Source organism: Orcinus orca, chromosome 11, assembly GCF_937001465.1.
Source record: "Orcinus orca chromosome 11, mOrcOrc1.1, whole genome shotgun sequence".
Lineage (NCBI taxonomy): Eukaryota > Metazoa > Chordata > Mammalia > Artiodactyla > Delphinidae > Orcinus > Orcinus orca.
This window is the reverse complement of record NC_064569.1, coordinates 52,560,997-52,578,939: the sequence shown is the minus strand read 5'-3', so window position 1 is coordinate 52,578,939 and position 17,943 is coordinate 52,560,997. Positions and strand designations below refer to the sequence as shown.

Genomic DNA, 17,943 nt, shown 5'->3' with positions numbered 1-17,943 from the left:
AGGCTTCACATATTTAAGCAGCACGTTTATACCTCTTGACAGGCAACAGGCCATGACCCTGAGATTCTCTATGGAGTCCCGGCCACAAAGGAGGATGTAGCAGGATCAAAGCCACGGACGGACGTGAGAGAGACAAGCCAAGGTTCAGCTGCCCTCTGACCTTGTTTTTTCACTTAATATTTAAATTCCAGAAAGTCATTAAGCTGTTCGGCAGATATGCTCGTCACCGTCCCCAAATGACTCACTTCTCATTATGACAGGAGGTGTGGACTTAGGTAACTACCCTGAAACAGACCACAGATTACACGCCGGCAGATATATGTGATTCCTTCTTCTCCTGGTTAACAAATTAATAGAACGCAGTCAAGCTGGAAAGCCCCCTGGATGGAACTGTAATTATTCCATTTCTAACTGCTCGATTTTTCTAGACTATCTGGAAACCAAAGTACTTCCAAATCCGGAAGGAAGTCCAATTTTCAGGCCATGAACTTACAAAGACCTTGTAGTAGATGGAATGTGATCAGCTTTTCAAAACCTTCCCAGAAACTCTGCTTGATCTGAGCTCTTGAAACTCCTGATATGTAAGTGGTTTATTCAAATCCCTTAGACACAACTCAGCTGAAAATGATGGTCCCTCATCCTCATATTGTTTCCTTTATTTAACGGTTCTTAACACAACATGGAGAGTTGTTTTATTTCCACCGACACTGAAATGCTTCTACTAGTAGCTGTCAGTTAGTACTGGGTACATAACTAGGATGTCAGAGGGTGGGAGCCTCACTCCGTCAAACTTCTGGAGGTCATGCAGCTCTCACACGCTCAGAACGATGGTTTTCTCAGTGTTTGGTTCTTGGAGAGCTCTCTCTTCCTGGCATAGCCCTGACTGGCCATCCTCCAAAGGACGGCATGGCTGCCAGGTGGATGGTGTTGGCGGGGCACGTGGCACCTCTCACCTCTGCAAGACCCAGTGACTTGGCCTTTTGCTACATGTATGGTTGCTGTGACAAAAGTGTGCGTGTAATTAAGAGAAGAAAAACCCTCTTCGTTGTTTTGTTTTGGTTCCACGATTCATTTACTGAACTGGGGCAGGTGATTTGACAGCAGATTGCGAGATAAGGCTGGGAGAGAAGAGTTTTTGCTTTCCCTCCCAGGAGCCATGTGGGTCACGGATGCATGAAGATGGAGTCGGGAAATCCACCTTCAGCTGCCCTGTCACGGCTGACCAGACTTCACACAGGGCCCTTCTGCGGTGCAAAGAGTGGACAGGACCCGGTGACGGAGGGAATAAGCGGCAGGTTCTGACGTCCCCCAGGGATCTTACTTTCATAGCAGAGTAGTCGGTAGGGACCCTTGAGATTCAATCCTCTGCAGTTAACTTAGAAGACACTGCCATTACTGCAGGTGATAGCTTGCAACTTGAGATATTTATTTAAATTGCTTCATGTTCGCAACATACGCCCAAAGGATCTTTGACCTTGGGTAGCCCCCCAAGAGCAGCTCTGAGGCACTAAGGAGGTGGAGAGACCATAGCCAAGCATCCTCCACATCTCATTAGGCGCTGGCTGGTGAGATGGGAAGGCCAAGAAGCCACAGTCTGGTAAGGAGGCTTACCGTTGGAATGGGGCTTCACGAATGTAGGATAAAAGGACTTTTCAAAGTGAAAGTGCATAGTGACATTTTTATGAGTACCAGCCACTAAGGCCTCTAAACACAGAACAGCCCCCAGCCATCCACTCAGTTACCTTACAAAGACCGCTGAGGCTGTACCACACTGGGGTGAAACATGGATTTTTTGGGCAGAAAACTGAAGAGAAGGAAAAGAAAATGGGCAGAGTTGGAGAACTATATTTTTATTACTACTACGGAAAAATTGCACTCATTTTGCCTTAGTCTTTCTTTTGTTGCCCCCAAAAAGGAATTTAATTAAGTGTAACTCTTTCATTGCTTTCATTACGCTTGTGGAAGAAAACCCCCACTGAAACCTAGATATATAGTTTGCACCTATCTCCATCCTTTTAATTTGGTTCAGCACATTGCATGTGGCGTATACCCTTGGGTACACTTCTGCTAACTTATTCAAAAGGAGGAAGAAGACATCCCAATAGCCACCCTGATCCCCTAATGTTGGATGGAATTTTTCAATGTCTTAGGCGTTTAACCATAGATGTTACCACACAGGCACGGGTGAGGGTGTGCGCTGGAGGAAGGTTCAGTGTTTAATGTGACAGCTGAAGCTCTGGGTTTAATTTTCAGATGCAGACTAAACAGCAGATCTGCAGTGGAAAGGAGGCCAGTGAATTTTAAATGGAACCGAGAAGTGGAAATACTCTCCCCTCAAACTTTAGGAGTGCTGTCACCATGATGCCCCTCTTTGTGTGTAGAAGGAGTGCAAAGTCATAGACATCCACGCCAGCTTTAATAAATCCTTATTTTTTCCCCTTGGTTGCAAAGAATTCTGTAACTCTCATCATAAAATGCTGCAGGCTACAAATACATCTGTAATTTAAGCTGTCTTGCCAGTAAACCTACCAATACCTGGTAATTTAGAAAGCGTAGTTATGGTTTAATGACGTTCTTTTTGTCATCTTAGTATGTCCAGTTCCTTAAGCACTTGGAATGCCACACTCACGAGTGTTTCATGTTCGTCGTGACTATCTCGAGCCAATCCCGCCGGAACAGAAATTACGGGCTCTCCTCAGCAGCAGTGACCAGAAACAAGTTTTCAAGTTCCATCTGCAGCTAAGTGACCCTCAAGACCACAAAGCGGACTCTCTATTTCTGGGTCAGATATTTTAATTTTAAATGGACTGGGGCTGTTTAACTTAATGGAAAGTGATTATTTCCTCCAACTAGGAAAACTTTATATTGCATTTTAAAAAACATATCCACTGGAACCTACTTAAACCCCATGATCAGGCAAGTGCAAGGGATTCTGGTAGAAACGGTAGGGGGGAAATATGTTTTTCAAAAGGAGACTTTAGAAGTTGGGATATTTACGGTATTTGTACCTGATCTTTTTTTTGTTTTTTTTTTATTTTAGTTTTATGTATCGGATTGGCCAAAAAGTTCGCCCAGGTTTTTTGTAAGATGTTACGGAAAAAACCCGAACAAACTTTTTGGCCAACCCAATGTATACAAATATACAAGCATCTACCTTGCATGTGCTACCATCAATGTAATAAAGCCAGTATAAGGTCTTATTGGGGGATATTTGAAGTAAAGAAGGTTGATCCTAGATGTCACTGACCACAGGCACCAACCCTGGCATTAATGGGTGTATAACTTGTGCCTTATTCTCACTGTGTCAGACCGGTAATGAGAATACTCATCTCGCTGCCCAGCAGGGTGTGAGAAAAAATGTGACAACCAAATGGGAAAACTTTGAAAAAAAGAGTAAAAATCCTGTAAGGCTACGGTGTGGAGCTATGATGATTAATTATAGCTACTCATTCTGTGTTTCTTTACCTGTGATTCAATGATAGATTGTTGAGAAAGAAAGGAAAAAAAAAAACCCTATTATTAAACAATGCCTCCTCAATAAAACAAAATAAGACATCTTAGATTTGTAAAATACACTCCTGTTGGTCTCATTCATGCCTCTGGTCAGAGTTCCATTACTGAAAATATTGTAAACAGAGGTAATATTTATCCCTGGGATACTACGAATTTCTTTCCTGGGATGAAAGGCTATTTAAAAATATCTTCAGGAGGGAGTCTCAGTTTTCAGATGGGGAATTCATTTTCTGTATAAACTAACTGCAAGTCTCAGGATCCTGGAAGTCATGATTTCTGAGGATCACAAGCTTGATCAATTTTCCATGCCAGATCTAATTCGTGCTGAGAAGTCTCATGTTTAAAAAATAGCTAAAGATTTTCGCATGAAGGAAGCACTCAGAAGAAGGAAATTCATTTCAACATTTCCCAAATTGTTGAGGAATGTCCTTCCTTTTATGCAGAGTAGTTTTAAATAAAAGTGGCTAGATTAAAGGCTGCTTAGTGGTTATATTCTGGATATGTTTATGAATGGCACAGATTAGGAGAACCTTTTCTCTTTGTTTTCCATGTGTAAAAAATTTTTCCTAACTTGTATTTGTTGCCAGGGAACAGAACATTTCTGGATTTTAATCCTTATTGCGCCAAACATTTTTCATTATCCTGAGATAGGACTTTTGAATAAGATTATGAAAATATCAGTAATAATACTAAGCTAACAAATAATTCTTCAATAAGACATTTCAGTGTCCAGCAAACATTCTCTGAAGGTACTGAAAGTTTCTTGGAGAAAGCAACATATTTCTATTCAAACATTAAGGAATTTCTTAGAAAGGCCATGTTTTAAATCCGTTACTAATTATTCATATTAATTTTGGTCAGCAAGTTTGGATAATAAGAAGAAAGCTTACATATTGAATAAATAATCGTTTTTTTTAATCCAATTCACATCAAAATGCACAGGAAAAGCATTCTGCAACATGCCTAGAAAAGCAGGCAGACATGGCCATTTTATTTTTAGCCTAATCCACAGGCTTTACCACACAGTTAAAAACAATCACACTTAAAAAAAAAACAACAAAAAACTCCTATAGGAAATCCGTCAAGTCCAGAAATACTACATTTTGCCTTTTGGAGTTTTATATCTTGCCCCAAATTGAGTGATGTCCTTTCACTTCCGTTAGAAGTTTATGTCATCTCTGTAAGACACTCCCTGCCAAGAAACAGCTGACTTCATCTTGCCAATATTCCTTTATTACAACTAAGCTAATGACTTCATATGTTTACGGTTAATAATCATTTTGATATGCTTCCTCTGCCCTCCCCCCGTGCTGCTAGATCCTTGAGCTACTTTATTACAGGGGTTAAATGTTGCTTTCTACTTGGCTCTCCTCCTCCCTTGACCTTTGCAATGTCAGAGGTCAGAGGTTAAATCAAAAAGTATTTCCTATACAACAAAACAGTCCCACTCAGGGCAGGCTTTGATACAATTCTTCATGTTTTGCCAGTTGGTACCAAACATTTATTGGCCCACAAAATATTTTACCAGCTTGAAAGGGCGTAAGTTAGAAAATAACTAAATCAGTACTCTTTATGACTTAAGCGGTATAAATCACTATTCTCCCTGAGTGAGTAGAGAGTGCCTCTTTTCTTCAAGTCTGATTTATGATGAACTATTGACTGTACTGGCCAAGATACCACGTGAAGGATGAGTGTGAGAGTGAGAACTCTCCCTTCTTCCTCCTTCCTCCCTTGTACGTCTAGACTGAAAGCCCCCAGGAAAAATGCCTTCTTTGAGAACAAGATGTTGACTGCAATTCATCAACCTGCTTGTCCCAAAATGAAATCTCTCATTTTGCTCTAAACAATGTTTAGGTTGTCTGAAATATAAACATCCTTAAAACTGCCCTTGAAGTCTCTGTAAAAACATTCAGCTTTTTTTTTTTTTTTTTTTTTAAGGGGGGAAAATCCCATGATAACCAAGGCTTACTGAAATTTCTTTGCTCCGATACACACCACCCACAGAAGATGTTACTCCCAGGTAAAAGCTCTATTTCGAAACAGAAAGCTTTGTTTCCAGTCTTTTAGAAACTGAAAACTTTCCAGTTCTCTCACTGGGAAGTTGAAAAGGAGCAGGTTTCTACCTGTCTTAATTGCTAGAGGTGTAGCTTGCCAGGGCTGTACAACAATGAGGAAATTGGGTTGAAAGGAAGGAGAACTTAGGATTTTTAAAAGCTGTTTTTACCCTTTGGGTAGGGCTCAGGTGAGAAAATATGTCTGAATTATATATAAGGACTCACTTCTAATCTCAGTTTAAAGCCTTAAAAGGGGGAAATCAAGAGACAATAAGATATCTAATAAACCAGCAAGATCTTTTCAGAAGTCTGAGATGGAGTGAGATTTTTTTCTTATCAAAATGAAAACTTGAGAAACAAAGCCCCCTCTACCAATAATAATAACCTGATACACTATGGGATTTCTCTTATAAAAACAACAGTAGCAGAAACAAAACCTACCACTGTTGCCTACTCAAGTTGAGAATGTAATCCATGTGGCTGAGAAATCAACTTTCAAATTGCTAAAAAACTAGGAAATTAGCTAATTTCTTACTTTATCACTTTAAATGAAAATATAGTAGAGTTCTCCAGTAAGCTTTGTTTTCACTGGTTTGGGAATTTAAAAAAAAACAGTTAACATAAATATTAGAGATTTTCCCCTTTAGATTTTTAAGATTATTAAGGTTTGCAGCTGATGGTACCTGGTGGACTTCCCAAGCACAAACCCCTGTGGTAGGGTTTTCCTTAAATTTTTATTCCTCACAAGATGCATGTACTTATATACACAAATGCACATGAATAAGATTTATCATAATCCTGAATTTGTCTCCTTAGAATGAACTGTGACTTTCTGTAACCCAGTTTCGAGAAGTGGCATCCTTGAAGTTCTGAGCTTTCAGAATTTGATGGCATGAGGATACTTCAGAAGAGAGTCTTTGTACTTCCACACATATGGAATTACATACAAGCCAAGTGATTCTAACTGCTTTAGTCCTAATGATAGGATGTAGCGATCACCGTAAAATTACCCCTAAGTTAAAAAAATCCTTATTTTAAAAACGTGCAGTGAAAAACACTTGAGGTCAAAAAGATAGTAGTTTTGAACTAATTAGAATTCTAACGTTTTTGAGAATACAAATCTCTGGAAATAAAAAACCTAGCATACAAAAATAAGTCAGAATGTAATAATACTCCCTGGAATGTATACAAGTCTCTTCAAAATGTTCTTGGGAGTAAGGTAAGATGCATTGTTTTTATCCCAGTTCATAGATGGATACATAGGGAACAGAGAGATTAATTCACCCATTGATGGGGCCAGAAAGCAAAACCTAGGTCTGCTTAGACACTGCTGAGTCCTTTTCTTGGGATGTAAAATATTTAATCGTGCTAAAATTTTCACCACCTCAAAACAGGACCTGAATGTAACCCTTCAAAGTAGTGTTGATGAAGAAAGGATACGAGCCTGAGTTAATCCAGACTGCTACATGGAAAAGCCATCTGGGAGGGTATTTTGAAAGAAACAGATGGAAAAGGAAGAGATTCTTTTGAATGTGATGTAAAATTTACATTATCCTCCATGAACTTCTGTGTAGTCCCCATGTTTATATAATTCATCACTGTGTCCTTAGACAATATAGATTAGGAAGCCCAATGAGCTCATGTTCTTTTTTCTGAGTCTGAACTCTCCTTTCAAGGGCAAATCTGGAGCAGGGTCTGTAGGTCTGTAACACAGCCAGATTGATCAGTGAGAACCAACCCAATCCATCTGTGGTTTCTTTGATATGATTGATTCTCTTAGGACAAAAATTTATGATGTCACATCATTTCTTGGTATATTACTGCCCAATTTGCAGTCAGTTTCAGACACATTCATAATCTCCACCAATGATTTATCTGTCTCTGGCTCTTTACTTTTGAATATGCCATTCATCTCATCTGTAACATCTTCCCCTCTTTCCCTAATCTATGTCTTTATTTTTTCTTCTGTAGCTAAACAACAACAACAAAATTGAAACTCTTCTGGGGATCATCCCTTTAAGCAACACATGGCATTCCACTCATTCATCTGTATCCCATTGTGCGTCATATAGATTGATATTCTGTGCTCATTTGCTCAACAAATGTTCAAATGTCTTCTTATGTGTGTTCACTGAGTATCTTCATCCCTGGCTCTACATTACATTCACTTGAGGAGTTCATAAAAAATACTAATGCTTGGGTTTCCAGACCAAATAATCAGAATCACTGAAGGGTGGGGCTAGTGGTGTGTAGGTAAATGTTCAACAACTTGCTCTCCAGTAAAAAAAAACGTCCTGATTTGTAGTATTTTCCAAGTTCCATGGTGTAAATACTCCTACCATAGTGGATTTCAAGTTACCTACTTGCCATCAGTAAATATAAAATTTGGAAGAGATACTCACAGCTGCCTTACAAGGGCTGGTTCCAGCACATACCACTGGGTAGGGTTCAGGATGTACACACACACACACACACACACACACACACACACACACACGAACACACGCACACACGCACAGAGCTGTCAGTCAATTCAGCATCTGTGGGGGATTGGTTCCTGGACCCACCACAGATACCAAAATCATCACTGGGTAGGGTCCATACACACGCATGGGCACACACACACACACACACACACACACACACACACACACACAGAGTTGTCTGTCCTTCAGTATCTGAGGGGCATTGGTTCCAGGACCTTCCTCAGATACCAAACTCTTCAGACACTCAAGTCTCACAGTTGGCCTTTACTCCGTAACTGTGATTTTGCATTCACCAATTCAACCAACTATGGATCGATTGTGTAGTACTGTAGTATTTTTTGAAAAAAATCCACGTATAAGTTGACCATCACAGTTCAAACCCATGTTGTTCAAGGGTCAACTGTATATGGCATATAATATACAACTGTATATATATATATATATATATATATATATATATATATATGTATATGAGTGTATATATATATATATATAAAATTATATTTATATTATCTGTAGGTGATTCTCATATGCAGCCAAGGGTAAGAACCTCTGAACCAGACTACACATTTCTCAGATGCACGTGACTAAGTTTTCGTTCGCCTTATCTTCCCTAAACCCCAAGAACAGAGACTGAATCAAAGTTGTTAACAGACCACATAAGGTTATTAATCTACTGTTCACAGCCCATGATGCAACAGCGAACACTGCAGTCTCCTTTGACCCCAATGCACAGATTTATAAATTCATTTGCTCTTTTTTAAAAAAATTCCTTACTGATTTCCTTACTGATGAAGCATGAGAAGCTAAATATATTTGGGATCTCCTACTTAAAAATGTCAAGCTTGGTTTACATTTTGTTTTGTTTAATATTGCATAGAAACACTTGAACACAGTGTACTTATTTTTAGTGCCCCCAACACTCTTGGCTTTTGGGAAAGGGAACAGCTATGAGGAGGATTTTTTTTCATGGAAACTCTGTTTTTATTCTATTTAAAGCACACGTGTAATTATTCAGATGCATTTCCCCTGTGTGCTTTTATATCTGTTTAGAAGCTTCATTTCTCTTTCAAGCTGCATTTGTAAAGAATAGTAGACACAGGAGATTGTCTGAATGGTCTTTCCCAGGCAAGGCAACATTGTCCCAAGAGAACAGGGTGCAAGGTACAGTTTTAGAGACCACTAAGGAAAAGATCCCAGGGATAAATTATATGAAAAATCTACAAAGAACTTGGTAACCCATGACACTGCTTAATAACTTCGGCAGGTTCTGCATGACGCACCTAGATCTCCCGGGCATCTCTTTCAACCCAGAAAGGGAGAACAGCAAGATATTTTCACATTTTAATAAAGATCACATACTTAGCAATCATGGTTAATTTATTCTTCAAGATATACTTCCTCAATAAGCATGATTCTTATGCTTCTATGTACAGATTATAGTTGGGACAAGGAACTCCAGGCATACGGAACAAGAGAAGTAAAGCTGGTTCCTAATTTTGATGTTGCCAAAGATGTCAGAAACTGTGATTCAGCCTAACTGAAGTGAGACCTGAGAGTTCGTCAATAGCAAAATTAGTATAACCATTTCCCAATTTCCCAGTCTTCTTTGGGAGTGTTTTGGGATCACCAAATGTTATGGAATAATTCAATGAATAGATATGTTTCCAGTCATGGATCATGATATATTTTGTGGCTAATAAGTCCTGTATCAGGTCAACGGAATATGGATAGGGAGATGGAAAGGACAAAACTTGATGTTTAAGAGTTGGCAAAACACATGATAAGATTAAGTATTTGTTTTATATGAGGCACTAAAAGGTTTTATTTTTTTAAGTATTTTTATTTGTTCTGTATACTTCAGGCCTTGATCTTTTAGAATTTTTAAAAATCTCAGTCTATGTATTCTTGACTTTGTCTGAAGGATACAACCAATTTTCAAGAATACTACAATGCTGACACAAGACTAGAAAAATACTAATTAAAGATTTAATTTGGGGTCATATTTTTTTCACTATTTATATTAACTGGGGAAAAAAAGCATAATGAGCATCTCTTACCTGAGCAGGCTTCTTCTGAACAACTTGTTGAGGCTAAGAAAGAAAGAAAAGAATCATTATAATTTAAAAGGAAACACACATAATGAAAATAATCAAGTATACATGTTTTAAACATAGACACTTGTCTGCAAAGACAAAAATTTCAAGGTTCAGATGGTTTATTTCAGGTTAAAGGGTGTTTATTCATTATCTTCACATGTTAAAGAAATACAATGCAGGTTATCTCCATTAAAACAATTCCCAACTAAGGTTCTGCAATACATACCAATTACATCAAAATAAACTTGCTCTTCTATTCACTTTGTTTTAGCCTGTATATCACAAAACTTAGGAAGTGAAAGGGCCTAATTTATTAATATTTTGGTTTTTAAAAAAACCAGCTTTACTGAGATATAATTTATATTCCATAAAATTCACCCATATGAAGTGTAAACAGCAAAGTATTTTAGTATATTCAGAGGGTAGTACAAACATCACCACAATCTAATTTTAGAATAATTTCACCTCTTGTGAAAGACCCTGTATCCATTATCACCTACTCTCCATTCCTTCCTGCTTCCCTAGCCAACCTCCCATCCCTACCCAATCACTAATCTACTTTCTTTCTCTATAAATTTGCCTATTCTGGACATGTCATGTAAATATATGGTCTTTTGTATCTTTTGTAATCATACAATATATGGGCTTCTTTCACTTAGCATAATGTTTTCTAGGGTCATTCTGTTATAGCATGCATCAGTAATTCATTCCTTTTTATGGCCAAATAATATTCCATTGTACGGATATGCTACATTTTGTTTACCCATCCATCAGTTCATGAACGTCTGGGTTGTTTCCAACTTTTGGCTATCATGAATAATGCTGTTACGAACCTTCTGTATAAGAAAACTTCATGTATAAGTTTTAGTGTGTACATGTTTTCATTTCCCTTAGGTACATAGCTAGGAGTGGCATTTCTGGGTCACAAAGGTAACTGTACGTTAGGCTTTTTGAGGAGCTGCCAGACAGTTTTTCAAAGCAGCCTCACCATTTTACATTCCCACCAGCAATGTATGAGGATTCCAATTTCTCCCCATATGTGCCAACACTTGTTATTGTCTGTCTTTTTAATGATAGACATCCTACTGGGTGTGAAGGTGAATGTCATTGTGGTTCCAATTTGAATATTCCTAATGGCTAGTGATGTTGAATATCTTTTCATGTACTTTCTGGCCATTGGTATATCTTCTTTAGAGAAATGTCTATTCAAATCTTTTCAAAATGTATTTGGCTTTTCATTATTGAGTTATAAGAGTTCTTTATATGTTCTGGATACATATCCCTTATCAGAATATGATTTGCAAGTATTTTTTTCCATTCTGTGGGTTTGTTCACCTTCTTGATGTTACCATTTGCAGAATATTTTGTTACACCTATATCTGTGTATCTTTATCATCTATATGTATTTAATTCTGGATGTAGTGCAACTCCCCTCTTTTGAGTAAAATACCTGAGGAAACTTTTTTCTACTCAGCCTAAATTAACTGTCCAATATTTAGAGTATTAGAAAAATATTTAAGTTATTCTTTGGTGTTGTAAAAGGTGGATCTGAAGCCCAAGTTTTTTAATGGATTACTTCCAGTACTCACTCTCATGTCTGAATATAAGCCTTATTTATTCTATCTACACATCCCTGAGATTTGCAAATACAACTGAACCACTTTGATGTGGGCAGTGACATGCTTCTGTGGTACAAATGAAAGAAATAAAATTGCTACAGAAGTTAAGGTAAATTCACTATATTGTGAAGGGGTAGAGCTTCTATTCATTTTCTTTCAGAATTTCAGTGATGGTGTGATGTCTTATTGCCACTATAGTAAACGTGTTTTATAAAAATCATCAGAGCTTTTTTTTTTTAAATGAACAAGATAAAAATAAAAGAAATGGCAAAATACTTTTGTTTACTGAAAAAAAAAAGTTTGAGTTTAAACCACAGTAGAGATGACATCATAAAAGCCCAGGTTTTGAGATGATGTTTTCTCCAGGTGGAAGCCAACCAAGGATGATTAGGACTCCTTGCCTCTTAGGATTCAAATGTGTGTGCTAAGAGAGTATTCATTTCAAAAGAGTCATTTGTAAGAACAGACCACTCTTCTCCCCTCTCTTTTTTCCTGCTGATTACACCTGTACACATGTTTACTCCCAAACCATTTCAAATCCTCACACATTCTTGCAGGCTGACTGGTTCCTACTGCTCAGAAGTCCCCCTCCCTTTTTGGCCTAGGAGCCCACATTCATGTGACTCCTGCACACTGCGGGTCTCAATGAAATCCTCTGAAAGGGCTGCCAGCTCACCCAATTTTCCATGAATTAGGTCCTGACACTTCAATGAGGGGAAAGACAATGTCTGAAACCCTGCCAGCCCTGGCTCCCGGCCTAGTTCGTGTCACAGAACTTCTACCAGCTGCCCTTCCACACAGCACTTCATACTTTTCCGACCACCAAACAAACAGACCCTTGAGGACTTTCAATGCTGGTTGGGGTTCTGGCTGCCAGGATGTTTTCCCAGCCCCTGGCACCCAATGGCTCCAGACTGTGCCGAGAACGTTTTCTGTTGTTGTTCTTTTGTGTTGCTTTTATTCTTATGAATGGCTTTGGTAGAAAATGCAGATGGAAGCACAATACTACTGCCATTCATAAAATGGGAAACGAAACAAACTGCTGTCTGGAAGTTTTGGGGGGACACCAAACAAACTGCAAATCTCTTATCTTCCTTGGGGCATCTGCTAGCTTAGATACCTAGAAACCAGTTGCCCCCCAGGGTTCTTGTCATTAGAAGCATGGTCGACCACTACATTTTTCTAAGAAAAAACGGATAATATCAACTGTGCATATTAATCTTGAGTGTGGTTAGCTGTATATTTGCCTGTGCCTTAATAAATGAGTAATAGTTTACACATGCATCTCCCATATAGAAGCTAAAATCTTTTCTGTTTTCAACATCTGCCCCTTTGTGACTGGAAGGACCCAGGTCTTGTTATTTTCATTTGCTCACAGGGAAACTAAGGCAGAGGGAATTTAGATAACTTCCATGAGATCATTTTCTAAAGCTGAAACGACCAGGGTCTCCTCATTCTCTTAATCTCCCATATAATGCTCTGAGGAAACCCATTCTCAACCTTTTAAAAACAGTCAAATCCGATTCAACCCAGGAGGATAAGCTATACTTCACAGCCTTGGTTTCCACCTCCAGATTCAGTCTTCTCCTTGGGATGTCTCAGGGTTCCCCTCCCCACCCCACTCCTACCACAGCCAGGAAGCCTCATGGTTTTGTGAGCAGGGCTAGCTCTGATTCTCCTAGGCTGCTGATGGAGAGTGAACCCTGGGGGGCAAGAGGCAGGCCTGCAAGGTCCAGCTGTTCCCCCTCCCCGCTTGGAGATTCTGCCTTCATCACCTGCTGTGGAGTGTCTGAGGACGTCCCTTTTAAAGGCGTGGGTTTCACAACGACTGTTCTATTGAACAGATAGCAAAGCCCTCCAAGCTCCTGATTTAGACACTTTTTTTTAAAAATTTATTTTTGTCTGCGTTGGATCTTTGTTGCTGCGCGCGGGCTTTCTCTAGTTGCGGCGAGCTGGGACTACTCTTCATTGCGGTGCGCGGGCTTCTCGTTGCGGTGGCTTCTCTTGTTGCGGAGCACGGGGTCTAGACACGTGGGCTTCAGTAGTTGTGATATGAGGGCCCAGTATTTGTGGCTTGTGGGCTCAGTAGCTGTGGCTCGCAGGCTCAGTAGTTGTGGTGTGCGGGCTCTAGGGCGCAGGCTCAGAAGTTGTGACACACGGGCTTAGTTGCCCTGCGGCATGTGGGATCTTCCTGGACCAGGGATCGAACCCGTGTCCCCTGCATTGGCAGGTGGATTCTTAACCACTGCGCCACCAGGGAAGTCCCCTGATTTAGACACTTCTGATGGTTCCATTTCTAGTTAAGTCTGTGCACACGGGGAATTGATACAGTTTAGGTGCTCTGTAGACCTGGCATGCCAACCTTTCCAAGCACTCAGATTTTGAGTTCCTTATAAGATTGGTACACTTTTCAAATAGCTTGTAATGAAAATCTCTCATTCCGCGGTTGCAGTTTAACTTCTAAAATCCAATGGGTGGAAGAGAGCTTCCTCCCAGAACAAAAGAACATCAACAACAAAGGACTTTGAAGAAATGCTTTGAATTAATATAATGTTAAAATAAAACTGTGAAGAGAATTAAAAAACCCATCAGCTGAATGAATCATGAAAAGATTAAGAAGGGCGCTCTCTAACCACGGGGACTTCAGTGTGCAGTTCTCTGCAGGTTAACCCTTATACTGGACTAGCTCAGACAAATGGAAAGTACAATCTTTGAACAAATAAATATTATTGTTAAAGTCTGTAAATAGCTTAGGATACAGCATGCTAAGAAAGTGCAAAGGATATGAAAAAGGAAAGAACCTATTTTGGGATTTCTGAGATCATACAGCAAACCAGTATTTCTCGCAATGAAAGGGAAAAAGTTACTGAATTTTTAATGTCCACAGAGTATTTTGGTTTTTAAGATTTTGTAGAAAGACACTGGTGTAGGAAATTTATTTCAGTATAATTAAGGGGCTCCCCAGCCCTCCTGAGAATCCAGCCTATGGTTCCAGGGAGTCTAGGTATTTCAAAGCTGATGCCTAGACAGCTAAGCTACCCATTCTAGTAGGTACTGAAAGAAAATCCTTCATAACAAAGAACCTGACCATTAGTAGTTCATTTTAATACTAATTTAAACATTAAATGAAAAGAGGCTTGAACTGGGCTTAACCACTCAATTAAAAAAAAAAATGAGGTACAATGTATAGTAAAGTAAGGATGATCATTATGCAAAGGGTCTTACGTTGACCTTTGAAAGAAAATAGTCCTTCATTGGATCTCCGTGCAGATGGGTCTTTTGGTTTTATGTAAGTAGTAGACTTTTAATCTAATTATATTTTTTGTTTTACTGCCAGCTAGCAATAGGTGGTTTTGTCCCCTTGGTTTTAAAATCATAAGACCACTGTTGAGTCAAGAGGTACTTCTGTTCCCTAGCACAAACTTCATGTAGATCGTTTTTGCATTCTCATAGCAGTATAGGGCAAGACAGATCTCCTAGCTGTTTACTAAAAAAGAATTTTAAAACCCTCATTTCTTTGTGAGACATGAAAGGCCCCTAAAATGTTAACTCTCATTTCTAAATGAAAGTTAACATTTTAGGGGCATTTCACAGCTCACAAAATAACAGCTCACAGGATAAGCTCAGTCATTTAAAATTTAAAATTAAATATGGTATCCTGCTAAAAAGATATTTGTTTTTAAACTTCCCAAAGAGTCCTTTATGGCCTAAGTCAGCTCATGGAGATAGGGGCACTTATGTTTATGCTTGTATCCATACAAGTGCAACCAGGTCCATCTTCTGCCGGAGCTGACTGATGAATTTCCCCCACCATCTGGAGAAAATTTCAATAAACAAGTCAACCTATTGCTCTATTACCTCAACTGCTTTCTGAACCAAATTCATTAAAAAGTATCAAATTGAATAAGTAGACACAACTCCGATTATATAAACTGTCCAGTCTCTATGTAAACACTCCAAATACAGCCATGAACCAGGAAGGCCAGCAGCAACTTCATGTCATGTACTGTACAAACTGACAGGAATTCTTTTTACTTGTGATTTGAACGATATCCTTTTTGACCCTTTGTCCCAAGTAGTTTAAAGTCTCAAAAGATGACCTTTTTCTCTGTATATAACCATTTACCAAGATTCACTTTCATTTATGTGCTGAGAAATATGCTTTTCATTTTCAGTCTCTGAAATTTCACAGTGCAGTTCTGAATATATATATATATATATATATATATTTGAATATGACATTAACCCAACTGGAGGGAGACTACCATCATCAAGAATGAAAATTCTTTCTTGCATTTCATGAAATGAGGTAATCAACACACTTGTTCATGGTGCTCTAGATTTAGTCTTAAAACTTCAGTATTTCAGAATGTCAAGATTTATATTTGGTCCCTTTAAAAAATGAACTGTATGTGCTATAGGTTTTGAACCTTTAAAAAAAAAAAGGCTAAGACCCTCTCCCTCTTCTCTTACAAATCAGATCTTATCCACGTGGAATCCTACAACAGGAAGCAGACAAAATGGTACTTCTAACTGGAGTGCCGATGCCTCATTCACATGGCCTCCCAACCCACTCCCTGTCTTCCCAGGATGTCCCTGAGGCCCTCAATGCAACACCAAGAGCTCCAGGAAATGTAAAATAACAGTCTCTGATCTCTAGGTGCAAATCCTCCATCATACCCGTATCACCAGGATAGCTGGAGTCAGAGCATCTTCATAGCGTTCACTCAGTGTGGTGTATACTGTTAGGTTGAACCATATGGACTTGAGTTTTTGTCAGTCAAAACCAGTCAAATAGCAACAATTTCATATGGTTTAACCTAATAGAATCAAGGAAAGGTGGCCGTTCTCACTAACAACTATATAATTTTTGTGATTTGTCGTTAGGCTGTATCAGCCAACAGATTTCTGTACTTTTTATGAACCTCGATCCTGCACTCAATCTCCCTGCTTATGACTCTCCACCCCGCGTCCTGACGCTTAAAGTTATTTTGCCAAAGTTTTCTGCCAGACTCTGTGGTGAGAGGAGGGATTTGCCTTTACCAGGTGTGATGTTCTGGTGTTCTCATTTATTCTGCAGCCTTTCTTCTAGAGCACCATGTCTGTCTTTGTGACCATCTAGCTAACTTCTCATACCCACTCCAAGCCCTTCTGAACTCGACCTCTTCATTGAAACTGAATGGCTGGAGTGACTGGCATATAACAATTCTTGGTGGTTATTCAGGGTGGCTTTCTATGAAAACTGTGACTTCTAGTTCAATTTAAAATGAACGGTCAACTCTCAGTTCGTGACATACCTATACGGAGGTTGAGTTCAGAGCAGTCTCTAACACCAAGCGGTCAAAAAATTATTTGATCTCCCTAAGGAATGTTTTTGGTAATTAGATAGGAAGGTGTGTCTGAAGTTTGAAGAATTTCAGATCAAATGTTGGTTCAACAATGTGAGGATGAGACTCAGCTGTAGCTATATACAAATCTCACGCCTATTGCATATACCACTCTTACTGGGCTGAGAGTCTTCCTGTTTTAATGGCTTCCTCAGTTGAGAATGATCCTGCCCCCTTGTGGTGGGAGGCCTTAGTAAAGAGGAGAAACCATCCATCATAAGTAAGTAGCTAGTGCTAATTTTTCTCCAGCTTAGAAAAAGCCTGGGTTGGGTCACAACTTCTATATTTTGCACCTTCTGTGTGCACTTAGAGTTGACTGTGCAACGTGTGTTCACGTGGAGCCTCAAATGGTTACAATTTGACAGTAACATCTGGCCCTTAGAGAGTAAAGGAGATTTTGTAGTTCTCTGTACAATGTCTCCTATCAAGTGATAAATCTATGGGGAGTTTTGGCAAAATCTCTGGAATTTTTGCTCGGTATTGGGGAGAAGGGGAGGTGTTCTTTATTTTCTACTCAACTTGGCTTTACTCTTGGACTTATCGCAAAAGACAAAAGTAAGCATCATTTCAAAAGTATTTATTGGATTATTATAGTAAAGTGCCCTCGCTGCAGCTGACCTTGTTTAATCTGTTCAAGGATGAGAATAGTCACAATCTACTCTAGTTAGTGTTTATTAACATCAGCCTGAATGTGTATGGCAACGAGCCACAGTAGTTCTCCTGAAAACAGATTTGAGAGCCAATATTTTGGAGTTTTTGCCTTCCCTCTGGTACCTTTCAGACAC

At 39.1% G+C, this 17,943-nt stretch overlaps 1 protein-coding gene across 1 annotated transcript in view; it reads right to left on the bottom strand.

Annotated features, from left to right (window-relative positions):
• The window catches only part of HMGA2 (high mobility group AT-hook 2), a 139,702-nt gene that overhangs the window by 5,141 nt on the left and 116,618 nt on the right, over window positions 1–17,943 (bottom strand). Inside the window, exon 4 of the mRNA XM_004276598.4 lies at window positions 10,114–10,146. Within this exon, the coding sequence (XP_004276646.1) occupies window positions 10,114–10,146 (33 nt within the window). The remainder of the gene's footprint in view (window positions 1–10,113; window positions 10,147–17,943) is intronic.